Genomic DNA, 17,448 nt, shown 5'->3' with positions numbered 1-17,448 from the left:
TTTTAACATATGACAAGTATTTGGTTAAGAGACGATGCTCAGAATGTCGCTTTATTTTAAAGCGTTTATCCAAGACTCTGAGCACCGTCTTTTACAAAGCTTGTTGATGACTGTGATGGCAGGTCATCAAACCTTTATTGTTCTGTGGGAGAAGTCCTGAACTTAACTTGTGAGATGAAAAAAAAAAAAAATGCAAACAAACAAAATTGTAATCCAGTCCTATTAGTACGAAGATATTAATCAGTTTTATTTTATTTTATAATTTCCCGTGATTTGGTTATCTAGCAATTATTTCGGTTTTGATACGTAAACCAAAGACCTATCAATATTTCGATTGGAAGATGCGACTATGATACAAAGGTTCAGGGAAAAAAAGGTAGAGGAAGATATAAGAAGACTTTAAAATAGACTATAAGAAAATATATGGAGTATATAGAGTTAACGGAAGACTAGGTGCAAAACCGAGCGCAAGGACGTACTATGATTCATACAGTAAACCTTACTTAATAGGATAAAACTTAATTGTTGTTTTACCTTCAACCCTTCGTGCATCAAATATGCAAACACGACCAGGAGTAGGGCTAGTAATTAGACAAAACGTACATCAAAACGCTATACTCGTGTCATGCAATGATACCTAGGGTTAGTGTTTTTGCGGTAAACACTGTATTGTGGCGATCGTGATTAGTCGTCTTTGCGAATTTAATGTTTAATCTCAATTAATCATGAAGTTTTGTTCGTCATGTGATCAAGAGAACATGACTTGTGTGCTATGTATAATGAAAGATAAATGCAAATTATACCTAGATAATCTCAACAATAATCCTCCAAGGAGTTAGGCAATGTCATTGTGCAAACACAAGGCAGGCACTCAAAAGTCCTTGGATACAATCTTCAAATATAAGATTGCTAGACTAAAACAGGACCACTGGATTTGGATCGACTGTGGCATCTCTATTAACTTGGCAATCACGTAATAGAAAGTATCCTCCTACTCGTACTCCTCCTTCCCTGCGGATGTTGATACGTTTCAAGTTGAAGCATTCAAGCAAGAAACATCATATTCGATGACACAATTATCTAAACTCGATCGACTCAATTGTATATCAAAATGACGGCTACTGCACCTTGATATTTATAGAGAACTCAATTGATACAAGCTACAACTCCAAACAACACCAAAGCAAAATTTGGAACCACACCCCTATCCACCAAGTCCTTGCCTTTGTCCGACTTCAACTGTCACACGCATAATTCAAGAGTATACTGTCACCCAACAAAATATAATTAGCAAATATGTCCTCCCCATTCTCGCTGCTGCCTGCAAATTACGACTCCTCTTCCTTGACGCTGTTCTACGCTTCTTTGGCACTGGCTCGATGGTCTTCAACATTCATTCATGTTGAGATGCAATGGGAAGAAATGTTGAGTCCACCGTGTCAGCGCCAAGGAAGAGCAGAATCGTCTACATGGAGGAGGATGGGTTAATTTACTCATTAGTTGCAACATGATCCCGAACCTCTACATTTAAGTGAATCTTGTATTTCAACTCGTTGATTTTTCAGATAAAGCCGCCTCGGTCTCGATCGCCACTCTGTTGAGCCGTCCAGTCTCGATCACGGATAATGAAAGAGAATCTGTTGAGCCGTACTGATTAGTAGCCTTCATAGTTGCGCTATTAAGTTGTTTGTGCGGATTTTGTCTGCTTAATTGTACTGTTGACGAAGCTAATCTTACGAAATTGCTACTTTTGATGAAGGGAAACAAAGAAGTTTGGGATGGTTTCTTACGAAAGTCGAGAGACAACAAAACATTAATCAACGAAGAAAATGTCATTCAAGCTTTAAGCTAGTCATTAATCCATAGAAAAATAAGGAGCAAGGGCAACTGCAAGTTTGCCAATTATTAATCAACATCAGATAAACCATGTCACTGAATTTAAATCGACACAGAACGGTCGTAGGACGGCCAGCAACTCAGCTCTGAGCTCATATCAAATCTGCAACGTTCATTGGCATTTCGTCAATCTGGGTACTGTAGTACTGCTCAATGTCTCTTAAAATCCTTACATCGTCGCTTTTGACAAAGTTTATTGCCACTCCCTACGAGAAATCAAATCGCCCATTAATTGTAATAACAACATGCAAACAAATAAGATGATACCGACTAATGAGAAAAAAACAAACATAGATTAAGAATACAGAAAACCCAGCAAGCAATACTTCTGGTTCTGAAATACAATATTGATTCTTAGCATCGAAAAGACTTGTAAGTCAGTCAATTCAACGGGATGAGCTCTTTTAGCAGTAAAAGGGATAAAATTGCAAGAGATTTTTAGAGAGGATGAACTGTGCCTACACAGTTTGCAAGTGTTCAACGAGCGCACAATGGAAATTTATATATTGCTCAAGATTCTTTGTATTATCTTCAATCATAACTATTGGCGTCTCATTAATAAGATTTGATCTTGCGATAGAAGGAAATTCGTAATTTCTGATAGAAGATGTCTAATGAATTTGTTAAAGTCAACATTCCCTTGAAATTTGGCAAATATAACAAAAACAAATACAACACGAAGAGCCTAAGATCCATCGATAAAACAGTTGCAACACTCAAAAGAAAAGTTGTGACAAAGATGGTGTAAGCTTGTTTGATTTTTCTTAATACCACTGTATATATAGTCAGAACATAGAATGCATACCTTGCGCCCAAAACGGCCGGAACGACCAATCCGATGAATATAGAGCTCTCGGTTGTTTGGAAGATCATAATTGATAACCAAGGAAACCTGATAAAGGGGAAATGGTTAACCTGGTTAGAAAATCAGTGCAGCAAATCAATTGGTATAACATGTTTTCTACTAGGAATTACTAAACTATTCTACATGCAGGTTCAACTCCACTATGTCTCTCACCGATATAGCACCCTTAGGCCTAATCCGACAACCATAAACCAGAGTCCAGCTTGAAGGTTTTGGTCTGTATTTAACTATTTATGACCTCCAACATGTAGCAAGTTCCACGACAAGAATCTCCTAAACATCACTGCAATTCTTAGAGATTTCTCGTCTAGTTGTAGGTCAAGAGATTTCTGATTCTAGCAGTTGGTTATAACTATACAAGTATTGCACAAAAAGAACCTAAGAACTTGCCTGCTGAACATCAAGACCCCGGGCCAAAACATCTGTGGTGATGAGGACACGAGTATTGCCACTGCAAAATTCAGCCATAATAGCATCCCTCTCCATCTGAGGCATGTCTCCATGCGTTGAAGACACAGTAAAGTTATTGCTCCGCATCTTCTCAGTGAGCCAGTCCACCTGTTGAAATAGGGTTGCAAGGATCAATAAGGATACACCAGGAAGTTATAAAACCAGAGTAGCTATGGCAAGAATAGTGATACATAGGGAATAAGGCCAAGAGAAAAGGAAATGTTTAATATATCTCACCTGATATCAAAATAACTCCGAGGTCAGGATCCTATGTTATACTCCTACTTTCCACACAGAATCCATGACCCAAGAACTCCAGTCGTGGATCCCTTCTCATCTAATCAAAACTCACGACATTAGTATCAAATATCAACTCGAGTGGTAAATAACACTTTACCTTTTGCTTTGTGTTGCAAAAGATAACAGCTTGAGTAATTGTAAGATTATCATACAGATCACATAAAGTGTCAAACTTCCATTCTTCTCTTTCAACCGCAACGAAAAACTGCTTGATCCCCTGTCATGATGCAAAATACAATACACACATTTCAATTCACCTCAAATTTCATTCACATTGCATTCAAATTTCAAAGGCATTCACCTCAAATTTCATTCACATTGCATTCAAATTTCAAAGGCATTCACCTCAAATTTCATTCACATTGCATTCAAATTTCAAAGGCAGTAGCACACGTCCAAAATACTTACCTCCAAAGTCAATTCATCACGATTGACAAGGATCCTAACGGGGTCAGTCATAAACTTGTTGGTCATCTCCAAAATTTCTTGAGGAAGTGTAGCGGAAATTAAGCAAACCTACAATACCACATTATCAATATTACCACCGATTCCACTTCGGATAAACAAACATGCTAATTAATTCTTTGAATTAACAATCTTGATTAGAACAAAATGCTCATAGGAAGAGACTAAATGGTGATTAAACCTGCAGGTCAGGTCGAAGATATCGGTAGACCTCGTAAATCTGATCCTTGAATTCTCTGGTCAGCATCTCATCAGCTTCATCCTGAAAACACCAAATTAAGTAATTTGCAAAATCAATAATTAACAACATTAAACACAAATTAATGAACTTTAATGAAGATTAGAAACTCACCAGAACTAACAATTTGATCGATCGGGTGCGCAGAGCTCCCCTCCTGATCATGTCGCAGACTCTGCCGGGTGTTCCGGACACCACATGGACCCCGTGCTCAAGCTTTCTGATATCCTCGCCCACGCTTTTGCCTCCAACACAAGCATGCGCCTGTACATTCACGAAACCCCCAACCGCCAGCACCACCTTCTCCGTCTGCGCCGCCAGTTCCCTCGTCGGCGAGAGTATCAGCGCCTGGACCTCCCTGGAGGCGGTGTTGGCGAGCTGGCAGACAGCGACGGCAATCATGGACGTTTTTCCGGTGCCAGACTGGGCCTGGGCTATGACGTCGTGGCCGCCGATGATAGGGACAAGGGCGCGCTGCTGGATGGCGGAGGGCTTCTGGAAGCCGAAGTGGTAGATGCCTCTGAGAACGTCGTCGTTTAACTGCATCGATTCGAAGGTCGTGATCGCCTCTAACGCATCCATCGTCACCGAATCCGCCATGCCGATGACCGTAATTTGATTGATTCGTTGAACTAATTTTCTGGTTTTTTTTTTTTTTTTTTTTTTTTTTACTGTTTAGGTTTGTGAAAGGGGCTTCAACGACCAGCCGGATGACGAGTGTTATTTATACACGCACCTTTTTTACTTCTCGTATATTTTTTAATTCCTAATCCAATAGGTATTACAATTTAATCAGGATATCATTTAAAAGATATGATAGAATTCTATAAGGATTTCTTAAGATTTACACAATCACATTCTTAACCTAATTCCTACTATTCTATATGCTATTCTAAGTAAACAGAACTTATAATCAAGCTAATTACATTTTCATCGTACGATCACCCTATCCCAAGAGTTGACAATTTCAGAAGCTACAATCACTCTCAATCAGATCGTGTGATTTCTTTTCCTTTAACAGCAACATGGATGACATTATATGTCTTTTTATTTCACCTTATTATTTAGTTTTTGTTTAGCAGAATGATAACGTTAGTAAGTTAGTTGTAAGGAAAACGATAAAAGTGAAGATCGAACCTACATTGTGATATATTTTTTCCGTTATTGCGGTAAACCGACATTTGTATTAGGTTGTAAGTGAATAATTTATGCATTAAGTAAATCTACTGGTAAAACAGTTTGTAAATGTATACAAAGGACACACGAAGAGAGATATAAACTCGAAACCTCAGGTGTAGAACTCACTTCAATCAATTGAGTTATTCACCAAGACAATCGACTTCTCTTTGAACTCAAAGTTCAACCCTATCTTCTCTAAATTGGTTATCTTAAGTATATTATAAATCATTATAATCGTAAGTATAGGAAATAGAAAGCTTGCATCACAAGAAAGATAATAAATAATAAGAATAATTGTTTTCAAAGAGAATATAATTGTTCACTCAGTGATCCAATTGTATTAGGATGAATAAAAATTAAAAATATAGTTGTATTGGGATTCATAGCTATATTTCTTCTCTTGCTTAAGATTAATGGGTAATCAATTAATAATAATGACCAGCGTGTTTTAGTGACAAAAAAAAAACATAAAATTATAAGGAGACCAAAACCGAGATATGCAATAAATTCCAACTAGAAATCCAAATACGATTAAAACACAGATTAAATTAAACCATGAAACTAATCTATTTGCCTTGTGATGCATGCAATCATCGTATCAACAAAACATGAACCACCAATTACTACGCCTCAACAGATTCTCTTCTGTGATCTTCGAACCGTCCGACCGATTATCTTTTGCAAGCCCTTCAAAAAAGTAAACAAGATTTGATCAATAAATAGATTAAACACAAGAATCACTTAAACTTGTTGCAGCTGTTATAAAAAATCTCGTCACATATTTTCGCAGCCCGCAAATTACCTCGATGGTCCTCTAGATTTGTTGCGGTAGTCTAGGAACTGGTGTCGGCCACCATGTCAGCACAAATGGGAGTTTGTATTCGGACAACTCCTCCTTAAGAATCATGTCACGAATCTTGAACATAATCTTGTCTTCCATCTTTGACAAAATTCTTGTGCGAAGGTTGAGCATGAAATTCTCGTCATCCATAGTTAATTAGATACAAAATTTCTTCGTTATTTGGGTCTAAAGTTACACCTTGTATCTCGTTTTCTTCCGGATTTATCATCTCCATCTCCATGCGTTTACAGTTTGCCAGAAAGAATTTTTCACATCCTCCATGGATGATTCTTCGTCGCCATTCAAGTCCAAAACTAATAAAGTATTGGTATCTTCGTCGTAAGCGTAAATCTTGAGACACCCTCGGTACACACCTAGGTACTCGATCGAAAATCTATCTGAATCAATATCAATCAGATGACATTTTGTAACTCGGATCAGTAATATCTTCATCACCATCCTTGCGACTAGTTCTAACAGAGTTGTTGATCAGGAAGGGATCAAAACTGAGAAGAAACTCACCATAACACATCCAATACAGCATTCTGTTGGAAGCAATAGCATAGCAACCATCGCAATCGATGGAATTGGGCCGAATATCTTGCAGGGATGATACAACAGACTCCCTCCATTCACCGGTTTCAGAAGAGAAGATTTGCACCTTGGATTCGCTGCATGGCATCCTATAACGGTGAGAAATCAACCTCACAACCCTGCACCTGTACTCAGGATTAAGCTGTACAATATATCCTTTCGCATACTTGTAGTAGGGAAGATCACACATGAATCCCTCCGGCAGTGGTTCCATCTCTTTGTCACATGGAGGTGGGGGAGGCAGATCAATCCATTGCTGTGTGTATGGATTGCAGATGTAGTAACTGCGTTGATGATACTCACCCGCACAACACAAAAGTAGGTCGTTATATGTACCTACTGTTGGATAATGGCCAAATGTTTCCTTGTTTTGTGGCTTGTTTTGTGGCTTAAATTGCTCCATGTTTTGTGACTTTTTCAAAGCCATGTTTTGTGGTTTTTTCAAAGCCATATTTTGTGGCTTTTTCAAAGCCATGTTTTGTGGTTTTTTCAAAGCCATATTTTGTGGCTTTTTCAAAGCCATGTTTTGTGGGAGAAGGCTTGGATTAAGAAAAGCATAAAAAGAGAGCATTTGGCAAAACAAGGATACGGATGAGAGAAGGAAAGCATCCAAAAGAGATGGTGTGAGCATTTGGCTCTACCATGGGCATGGGTGAGAGAAATCAAGAGAGCTAGAATGAAAGATCTCTTGTGAAAGAATTCTTGGGGTAGAGTGAGGCTCTTGGGAAAATTCTGTGAGTGGGTGTACAAGGGATATGGGATTGGGTTATGTTGATTTAACTCAAGTGTAACTTGTACTGTTTTTCTCATAGTGAAGAGCAATATCTCTCCGAGGACGTAGGCAGGTTTTTGCCGAACCTCGTAAATTTCTCGGTGTCTTTATTTCTTGTATTTTAAACTATTCAACTGTGTGTGATTTTGGTGAGGTTGTAATCTGAATCTCGGTTCCGCACTAACGAACGGGCCAAGGCACAACAATTGGTATCAGAGCATCGTTGGGGGCTTTGGTTCGTGGGAGGTCCAGATTTGTTGTTCACCATGAAATTTTCAGTTGAGCAGTTTAAAGGGAGAGACGGTTTTGCTCTTGGTAAAGGAGAGTAATGGAAGCCTGAAGAAATGGAAGCCGTGTTTAGGGATGCTTGGATCAACTGCGAAAGTTGATGTTGAGGAAGAAGACAAAGGCCTCTTTCTTCTTACCTCACTTTCAGATTTGTACGAGAACCTTGTGAAACTTTACTGCAAGGAAATAAACAGTAAGTTTGGAGCAGGTGCAACTTCTTTGGTGTGGAATGATACACACAAGAGACCATGGATGATGGTGGGCACAAGACTGCTTAAGCTATTCAAGGTTGAAATCGTGGAAGAAAATTGGAAAAAGGATCTGAGAGAGACAGCAGGTTCGGATCCGGTTCCGGAGGCAAGGGTCCACAGTGCTACGGGTGCAAGGCCGGGTTAGCAAGTTTGTGGTGGAAGACTTTGAGTATGCCCTCTAGGTACTCGAAGCAACACTTCTCCTGATGATGTTTAGTCTCAAGTTTTGCAGGGGTTTTGCAGCAGGTGGAGCTATGGGATTCACAGGTGATGAGAAGGTCCTGAGGTAGGAGGAAGTGTGGGAATTTTGTCTGGCTCGATGGGTTGTTGCTGGAAATAGGCGTGCTGACGAGTTTCCAGGTTGCAGACAATGAAGAGGAGGAAAACCTGCTGGAGGAGACGAGGATGTGTTGAGATCCTGTCTGAAGCTAAATGGTGATTTTTAGCTTGCAGCAGCTGCACATGCATTGGCAGTAACTGAATCGGAACAGGACCAACGAGGTTGATTCAGAGTGTGCATGCTGGTACGTAAGGCCAATGGACTTTGGTACAATTTGGCCAAGGTGGAGATTGTTGGATAATGGCCAAATGTTTCTGTAGACATCGAAATTTCGGTGAAATTAATGTTGACCAATAATTAAAATTTCAACGCTCACGTGTCACATAAATTTTACATGTAGCGTGTGACTCAACGAAAAATCGAAATAAATTGGAAAAGTCATCAAATAGGACACGTGTCAATACCTGGCAGAAATGATTTATTTCATCTGATTATTTAAATCCAAAAATCAAGTTTTGGAATTCTATAAATAGGAAGCCAAGACATTCATTTTAGGGAGAGGAAGAAGAGAAAGAAAGAAGGAAATTTACATCACACCAAAACCTTGAAGCTTTGAAACTCTAAAGCTCTCAAGCAAATCCCGAAGGATCAAGAAAACACTTTTCGTTCTTCGTCAAATCCTCCTAAGATCAAGCCCCAACGGCCCTTGAAGAACTTCCACCGACTCAAGATCAAGCCCCGACGGCCCCTTGAAGAAAGTGTTCATCGTTCATCATCCGTTCATCCTAAGATCAAGCCTCAACGGCCCTTGAAGAACTTCCACCGACTCAAGATCAAGCCCCGACGGCCCCTTGAAGAAAGTGTTCATCGTTCATCATCCGTTCATCCTAAGATCAAGCCCCAACGGCCCTTTGGATCAACAACCTCAACAAATCCACACATCCAATCGTTCTTCAAGATTAAGCCCAAAAGCCCTTGAAGATCCGCTCATCCATCAACCTTCAAGATCAAGCCCAAAAGCCCTCGAAGATCCGCTCATCCATCAACCTTCAAGATCAAGCCCAAAAGCCCTTGAAGAAATCCATACATCCAGTCTTCAAGATCAAGCCCAAAAGCCCTCGAAGATCCGTTCATCAACTGTTCATCCCTAGATCAAGCCCCGACGGCCCTTTGGATCAACAGCTCATCCATAAACCTTCATCCTACGAAGATAGAATCAGAGGATCAAATTACAAAGAGATTGTAACCCCAAAATCATTAACACAAAAAATATATTTTGTACACGTATTCTTGTTTCTTGTTTCAGGAATTTTTCGTGTTTACAAATTTGGCACGCCCGGTGGGACATCTCTACCTCTCATCTCTATCCTCCAATCATCGAAAAACGCAAATGGCATCAAGAAAGGATCAAGCTGTTCCTGCAATCAAAGCAAAGAACAAGAACATCATCGCCGCAAGTGGTGATATTTCAGGCATCATAACCCGAAGTAAGGCAAAAGCTCTTTTTGCCGCGGCTCCCGCCCCTGCATTGACTCTGTCAAAGGAACAAGAGCACCTGAGCTATGAGCCTGTGATCACCCTAGCCTCGCTAAGGGCATCAAGAGGGGAAAGCCCGAAGAAATACTCAGAGTCCCTACTCTCCGACGCTGATTCGAGCGGCAGTACAACCATGCAAGTCATGACCACTGGAGCAACTTCAATCGAGGAGCAGCTAGCTCAGATGAATGAAGCAATCGCACAGCTCACATGGACTGTAGAAGAGAAGGACTTGCAAATTGCCGCACTTGTCAACCAACTAGATGCGCTGCCCGACGTGAAAGTCGACCCAAATATTGGCCTATTAAAGAAAGAAGACGACGAAGAAGAGGAGTCACCAGTGGAGAAAGTTGAAGAGAAGCCGAAGCTAGACCAAGCAACGGCATTCATGGGATCTCTCTCTATCCAGCAGCTACAGGAGATGATCGCAAGCACTGTCAAGACACAGTACGAAGGAAGCTCGCATGACTCCGTACTGTACTCAAAGCCTTACTCCAAGAAGATTGATGCTTTGAAGATGCCAAAGGGTTATCAGCCCCCAAAATTCATGCAGTTCGATGGAAAAGGCAACCCGAAGCAACATGTCGCCCATTTCATTGAAACTTGCAACAATGCTGGGACAGAGGGAGACTACCTCGTCAAACAGTTCGTGCGTTCGCTGAAAAGCAACGCTTTTGACTGGTACACTGACCTCGAACCTGAGTCTATCAACAGTTGGGACCAGCTAGAAAGGGAATTCCTCAACCGTTTCTACAGCACTCGTCGTACTATAAGCATGCTAGAGCTGACCAGTACGAAACAGTGGAGAGATGAACCTGTCATCAACTACATAAATAGATGGCGCTCCTTAAGTCTGGATTGTAAAGATCGGCTTTCTGAAACCTCTGCCATTGAGATGTGCGTTCAAGGCATGCAGTGGGGACTACACTACATCCTTCAAGGCATCAAACCACGAACATTTGAGGAGTTAGCCACCCACGCCCATGATATGGAGTTAAGCATCACCCGTCATGGGAAGAAAGAACAGATCGCCGACTACAAGAATGACAAAGTTTTGGGGCCAAAGGTGGATAAGGCTACGTGGAAACCCACCAAGGAAGCAATGACGCTCAACACAACTCCAGTCAAAACCCATACACGAGGCAAGGCGATTCAAACCGAAGCTTTTCGTGATCAAGAGATACGTAGACGCACTTTGAAGGAGCTTGAGGAGAAGACTTATCCATTCCCCGACTCTGACGTGGTTGCCATGTTAGATGACTTGCTGGAAAAAAAGGTGATCAACCTACCTGAGTGTAAACGGCCGGAAGAGATGAACCGTATTGACAGTCCAAGGTACTGTAAATTCCACCGCTTCATTGGTCATCCGACGGAAAAGTGCTTTGTGCTAAAAGATCTCATCATGAAGTTGACTCAGAAAGGGATCATCGAGCTAGATCTTAATGATGTGGTGAAATCAAACTATACCTCCGTCACTTCTGGCTCTTTGAACTCAAAATCTTCGCCTCAACCGCTGGGGGCATGCTCCAAAACCATGTCAGTCAAGTCAAGTGAAGATGAAGGATGTACTTATGTCACTCCAAAGAAAATGCACAAGAAACATAGGTCTCCTCCACAAGTTCACCAATCGGAAAGGGGGCAAAGCAGCTACCGTCAACCTTCAAAGCTACATGAAAGTGTTGAGGATGATGAAGTTATGACACAAAGATCGTCTGTTGCCATCACGATGCGCGATTTCTTCCCCAAAGACTTCTTCAATCACTCAGTCAAGACTCCTTGCTATGAAGATTGCAAGGAATGCCTCTCTAAGATCGTTTGACAAAATTAAAAAAAAACGCTCCTCGTTCGCACGAGCCTAAAAGGCGACAACCAAAGCTCCTTGTCCGCACGAGCATAAAAGGTGACAACAAATGCTCCTTGCCTGCATGAGCTGAAAATGCAAACGGCACCAAGATGCTCCTTGCTTGCATGAGCTGAAACTGCAAACGGCACCAAACGCTCCTGGCCCGCAAGAGCATAAACTGTGTACGGCAAAATCATCAAAAAAAACATCACTCATTTGAACTACGTTATGACTTGATCTCTTCTTTGGAAGAGTACGTAGGCAACTTGAAACTTCAAAACTTCAAGTACAGTCACATCAAAATAAAGAAATCAGGTTTTATTAAAGACGACTAATGAAAGTCAATTTCATTACAAAAAAAAAAAAAAAAAAAAAAAAAAAAAAAAAAAAACAATAAAAACATATATATATATATATATATATATATATATATGTAAATGTTTTACTTCTCGGCCCAAACAACTGGGATGGCCTCTTGGACCCTTTAGACCCAATCAATAACACTCTGCAAGTGGAAGTAGAAACACCTCCGTTTCCAATTTCCCCATTTTGGTATTTGGCATTTGCTTTCCCAGAATTCCGAAGCCAGGGAATCCATGGATCCAAACAGGGTAGAAGCCGAGCGATTGCTCGGAATCGCCGAGAAGCTTCTACACAGCCGGGATCTGAACAGCTGCCGCGACTTCGCAATTCTAGCTCAGGAGACGGAGCCGCTGCTGGAGGGCTCAGATCAGATCTTGGCTGTCGCCGATGTGCTCTTGGCCGCCGACAAACGCGTCAACAACCACCCCGACTGGTACGCCGTTCTCCTGTCCGATCGCCGATCCGACGACCTCGATCACATCAACAAATCTTACCGACGGCACCACTGCTGATTTCAGAAAAGTCTCGAACCTCCTGGAATTTTCGATTGGGGACATGAAGTGGCTTCTCTTGGTGTTTGAGTCCGACGGCGCCAACCTCTCCCTGCCGCCGATCGCCAGCAACGACCCGATTTTGAGCTGGGTCTGGTCCTACATCGCGACTATTCAAATGGGTCAACTCAAGGACCGAGTCGACGCGGCGAACTCTCTCGTTTCACTCGCTCGGAACAACATGCTTGGACCCTACTCAGGTTCGAGAGTTTATGGAGCACCAGTCTTTGAGCTATAGTGGTGATACATATCACCTGATTGTCAAGAACTGCAACCATTTCTGCAGGGATATTTGTCGCAAGCTCACTGGAAAATCGATTCCTAAATGGGTGAATCGACTGGCAAGAATAGGTTCAGTATGCAACTGCGTACTTCCGGAATCTCTGAAGATTTCTGCTGTACAACACGACCCAAACCACCAACCATACGACAGCGAGAAGAGGAGCTTGAGAAGCACCTTCAGTTGCCTGTCTTCTATCTCGATAAGGCAGAAGCAATTATCATCATCTTCGTTATTTTTGCAGTCGCCCCTGAAAGGCTGCTTACCGCCATGGGAATTGCGAAGGTCGTTGAATGGTTCGTTGAAAGAAAGATGAGAAAGCCGTCAACGCCGCTCGCCGCTCCGGAGCTGAGATCGAAACCCTCAAGAAAGCTGCTGCTGGGACAAATAAAACTGCCTCAAGCAGCACTACTTTGAACACGAGGAAACGGAGAACCTTGCTCATGAACGGGTGCCAAGTGAGCTGAAAAAAAAAAAAAAAAAAAAAAAAACTATCATGCAAGCTCGAACTGATAAGAAGCTTACCCAGGCTCAACTTGCTCAGATCATCAATGAGAAGCCTCAAGTGATCCAAGAGTACGAATCTGGGAAGGCGATCCCAAATCAGCAGGTGATTACCAAGTTGGAGAGAGCTCTTGGAGCGAAGCTGCGTGGAAAAAAGTAAGGAAGCCTGGAAAGAAAGGAAGCCGAGCGTGCGATATGAATTTAAGTTTGAACTGATCTGTTGCACTGCAATCTATAGTTGAAGTTTGGGCTAATGCGCTGCACCTCATTTTGTAATCTTTTAAAGGTCGTGGGTCTGGTGTAGAAAGTACCTTTGTGTTTTCTAAGAATAATTCCTCGAATGATGAGCTTGTCGCTGAATGGTGCCAGACTTTCCATTCTGATGTTGTGGTGGGTTTAGTGTGCCATCGTCGATTGGGGCATGACGAACCATCTTGATCTTCAGGCAAGGGGCGACAAATGGGAACTCACTGCTACCTGTGCTCAGTGGCTGTGCTCCTTACCTGTGCTCAATGGTGATGGTGGAGCTTCTTCCTCTGTCTCCTCACGCTGCCAACAAACCTCAAGTTCCTCACTCTGGCCACCATGATCAAAATCAACGAAGAGCTTCATTGACCGCTGTCAAACGACTAGCCGGTCTTCAAACTCGACGCCTTACACTCTGCCTCAATATCTGACTGCTTCTGCACCTCCGCCGTGGCTGCTGCCTTTGAATGTGATCAACAAAATCAAAGTTTGTCAACTCACACCCAAAGATCTCATCCGTCTGCTTGCCTCTACTGCTGCCTTTGAATGTGATTGACAAAATCAAAGTTTGTCAACTCACACCCAAAGATCTCCTCCGTCTTCTCTCGGACTCGGCCTGGGTTTTCACCCACGAACTCAGCCTTGCAGATGGCCATATAAAGAAAAAAAAAAAAAAAAAAAAAAAAAAAAAAAAAAAGTAGCAATGATGATGCTGGGAAGCATCTTTCAAAAGAATAATAAAAAAAAAATAATAATTAAAAAAAAAATTTAAAAAGAAAAAATATATATATATAATAAAAAGAAAGAAAAAAAAAAACAACAATGATGGTGCTTCTGGCACCATCTGAAATATATATATATATATATATATATATATATATATATATATATATAAATGAATGGTGGATCAGTGCCACCGAAAGCAAAGAAAAGAAAAAAAAAAATAATAATAATAAAAAAATAAAATAAAAAGGAATGATGATGGACGGTGATGTATATGTTTTATCTATATTTAGCACAATACACTGAATAAAATAAAGCATGTCCATTAATCTCCAAGAAATTACAAGTGTGTACAAAAAAAAAAAAAAAAAAAAAAAAAAAAAAAAAAAGATGGAGCTTTCACAAAGGATGTTCACGTGAAGCCCCATATCTTGGCAAAACTCTCGGAGCAGAAGGCATCGAAGCAGAAGGCATCGGAGCGGGAGGCATTGAAGCTAGAGCATTCCAGGCCTCAATACTGGGCGGAACGCTAGATGACCCAGGAAAAAGGTGCCTCTGGAAGAAAGTCGCAAGCCTGTGACGGTCACTTTGCATTCGACCATTGGATTCTTGCAGCTCATCGAGCTTCCTCTTCATGCTCGACGAATAGTTATTTGCAAGCACATGCAAACTTCTATTCTCGTACTTAAGCAGTTTGATCTCTTGCTTAAGACTTTCCACCTCCGCCATCAAGGATTCAACTTGGCGGGAGCGAGCAAGTAGGCGTTGGCCCATGTTGGATACAGAGCCTGCACACTGAACACTGAGAGCGAGGGACTCTTGAACGGCCAACTCATCGGACCGTCCTGAAAGCAGCCTACTATCCTTAGGGGTGAGGAGGTTTCTAGCTACTATCGTAGCTGTTGTTGCATCCGTCATCATGGAGTCTTCACCTGTAAGAGGACCGTTAGAAGATAAAAAAAAAGGGCGCCATACATTACCTTGACAGGGTGCAACCGGATCGCTGCTGAGACTCAAATCTAAGCAAAGGTTCGATGAGTTAGTCATTTTTCAAAGGTGTTCAGAGAGAAGGGGTGGATGGAGATAATTCTCAAAAGGTCGGAGACGATTTTCAAGAATGGGCAATTTTCAGAGTGTGTATGTTGGAGTGATTGATACCTCTGTAAAAAGCCAAGCGACACGACCACCAATTCAAAAATCTGGATTTTCCAGCGTGAAGTTTGGCGACGCGTTCGCGGCTTTTCAGAAAACGCGTTCAACTTTGTCAAAAGATATCTGACAAAGTCAAGAACACGTGGAGGCCATCATCGCAACTACACGTCTTTAGCCGACAAGCGCAAAGTTCGGCAACGCTTTCTCTGCTTTTCAGAAAACGCGTGCAACTTTGTCAAAAGTGGCGCTTGTTCAGAAATCGAAGAGGCGTCGTTCAGAAATCGAAGAGGCGTCGTTCAGATATCGAAGAGACGTTTGTCGACAAGGGTAAAAGAACAGTACCACCACTTGCTATTGAGAAATCCCTATACATGTCGACCTTCGTCTCTTATGGTAAGGCAGACCTGAAGAAAATGCCCAACTCTTCCTCACCTCTGAGGGCGCACTCCCAGCAAAGCCTCTCGAAATACACAATTCTTCTTCTTCCTTTGAGAAAACCTATTCAACCTTTGAAGATACCAGATGCCTGGAGTACAGATGACCCAGGAGGAAACGATAGATTGAAGCATGTGCTGATTCATTCACCGCTTCTTCAAAAGCAAAGGTATCTCATATCATCAAGGGCGAAAGCATAGGTATCTCATATCATGCTTTTTCCCTATCTTTTCCTTTGCCCTTGTTCTCACCTGCCAAGACAAGGACAGAGGAAGCAATATGTCGGAACCTCCACTCAAACCAGTTGCCACCAAGGAGTGAAGCACCATTTAAATGCAAAGGTTGCATTCAACTCCTGCATCGGAGGACAAATACTACAAGAGAAGATGCTAAACCTGCATAAGGAAATACCACTTCTGCAAAGGGAGCAAGTAAGGCAAATGAAAATGATACATCAAAGCATGTGGAGATTTATGCACAACAAATATATGTGCTGATTCATTCGCTGCTTCTTCGAAAGCGAAGGTATCTCATATCATGTTTTTTCCCTGTCTTTTCCTTTGTCCCTGTTATTACTCGCATGGCAAAGTGAAAGAGAGCAGTCAGCGGCACTTGGAGTCAGTCTTCCGATCTGGAACCGACTACCTGGAATCTATTCCTGATTGCTTACCTAGTATTGCTCTCGAGTAGTCATCTTCAACGGTTGATACACTGCCAGAGAAGGGACAAGGAAACTTCAATCTTTCCAATGCGTATTCAATATGAATTGGAAAGATTGAACAAAGAAACAGGTCAGCACCTCCACCTCGTACTTGCCTGCCATATCCTGAAACCGCTCGTAGACCTTCGGGGGGAGACCAAAAGAATCATGCTGCCCAATTCAAGAGTAACACAAAGGAAAATCAACGAGCGGAGGAGACCAGAAAAATCCTCCAGCCCAGTTCAAGATCAAGCCTCAATGGCCCTTGAAGAAATCACAAGTCCGATTCAAAATCAAGTGTTCACCACCCTTGAATCAAATTCAACTCCAGATAAAAGGAGTAAGTTCAGACCTTCAGAGGAGACCAAAAGAATATTCCAGCCCAGTTCAAGATTAAGCTTGTGGAAAATCAACGATTGGAGGAAACCAGAAAATCTTCCAGTCGAACTCAAGATCAAGCATCGATGGCCCTTGAAGAAATTTCCAGCCCAATTCAAGATCAAGCCCCGACGGCCCTTGGGTTGACATCTACATTAAGGGACTTCAAAACGCTTCTTCTACACGTGACAAGCACATGTCAACGACGCGCCTTGAAGTGGGGGCATTTGTAGACATCGAAATTTCGGTGAAATTAATATTGACCAATAATTAAAATTTCAACGCTCACGTGTCACATAAATTTTACATGTAGCGTGT

General features: G+C 41.8%; 1 protein-coding gene across 1 annotated transcript; it reads right to left on the bottom strand.

The window, feature by feature from the left end:
* Positions 1-1,813: 1,813 nt before the first annotated feature.
* Positions 1,814-4,990, bottom strand: LOC137739540 (eukaryotic initiation factor 4A-III homolog A). Its single transcript, XM_068479145.2, has 7 exons — positions 4,329-4,990; positions 4,158-4,238; positions 3,920-4,027; positions 3,609-3,728; positions 3,152-3,319; positions 2,702-2,788; positions 1,814-2,102 (listed from the first exon to the last, which is right to left on the bottom strand). Exons 1-7 carry the CDS (start codon positions 4,812-4,814, stop codon positions 1,989-1,991), a joined length of 1,164 nt encoding a protein of 387 aa, XP_068335246.2. The 5' UTR covers positions 4,815-4,990; the 3' UTR covers positions 1,814-1,988.
* Between the last annotated feature and the right edge of the window lie 12,458 nt (positions 4,991-17,448).

This window comes from Pyrus communis, chromosome 9 (assembly GCF_041283825.1).
Source record: "Pyrus communis isolate YQ-2024b chromosome 9, ASM4128382v1, whole genome shotgun sequence".
In the NCBI taxonomy this organism is placed as follows: domain Eukaryota; kingdom Viridiplantae; phylum Streptophyta; class Magnoliopsida; order Rosales; family Rosaceae; genus Pyrus; species Pyrus communis.
This window is presented reverse-complemented; position numbering and strand designations above follow the sequence as displayed.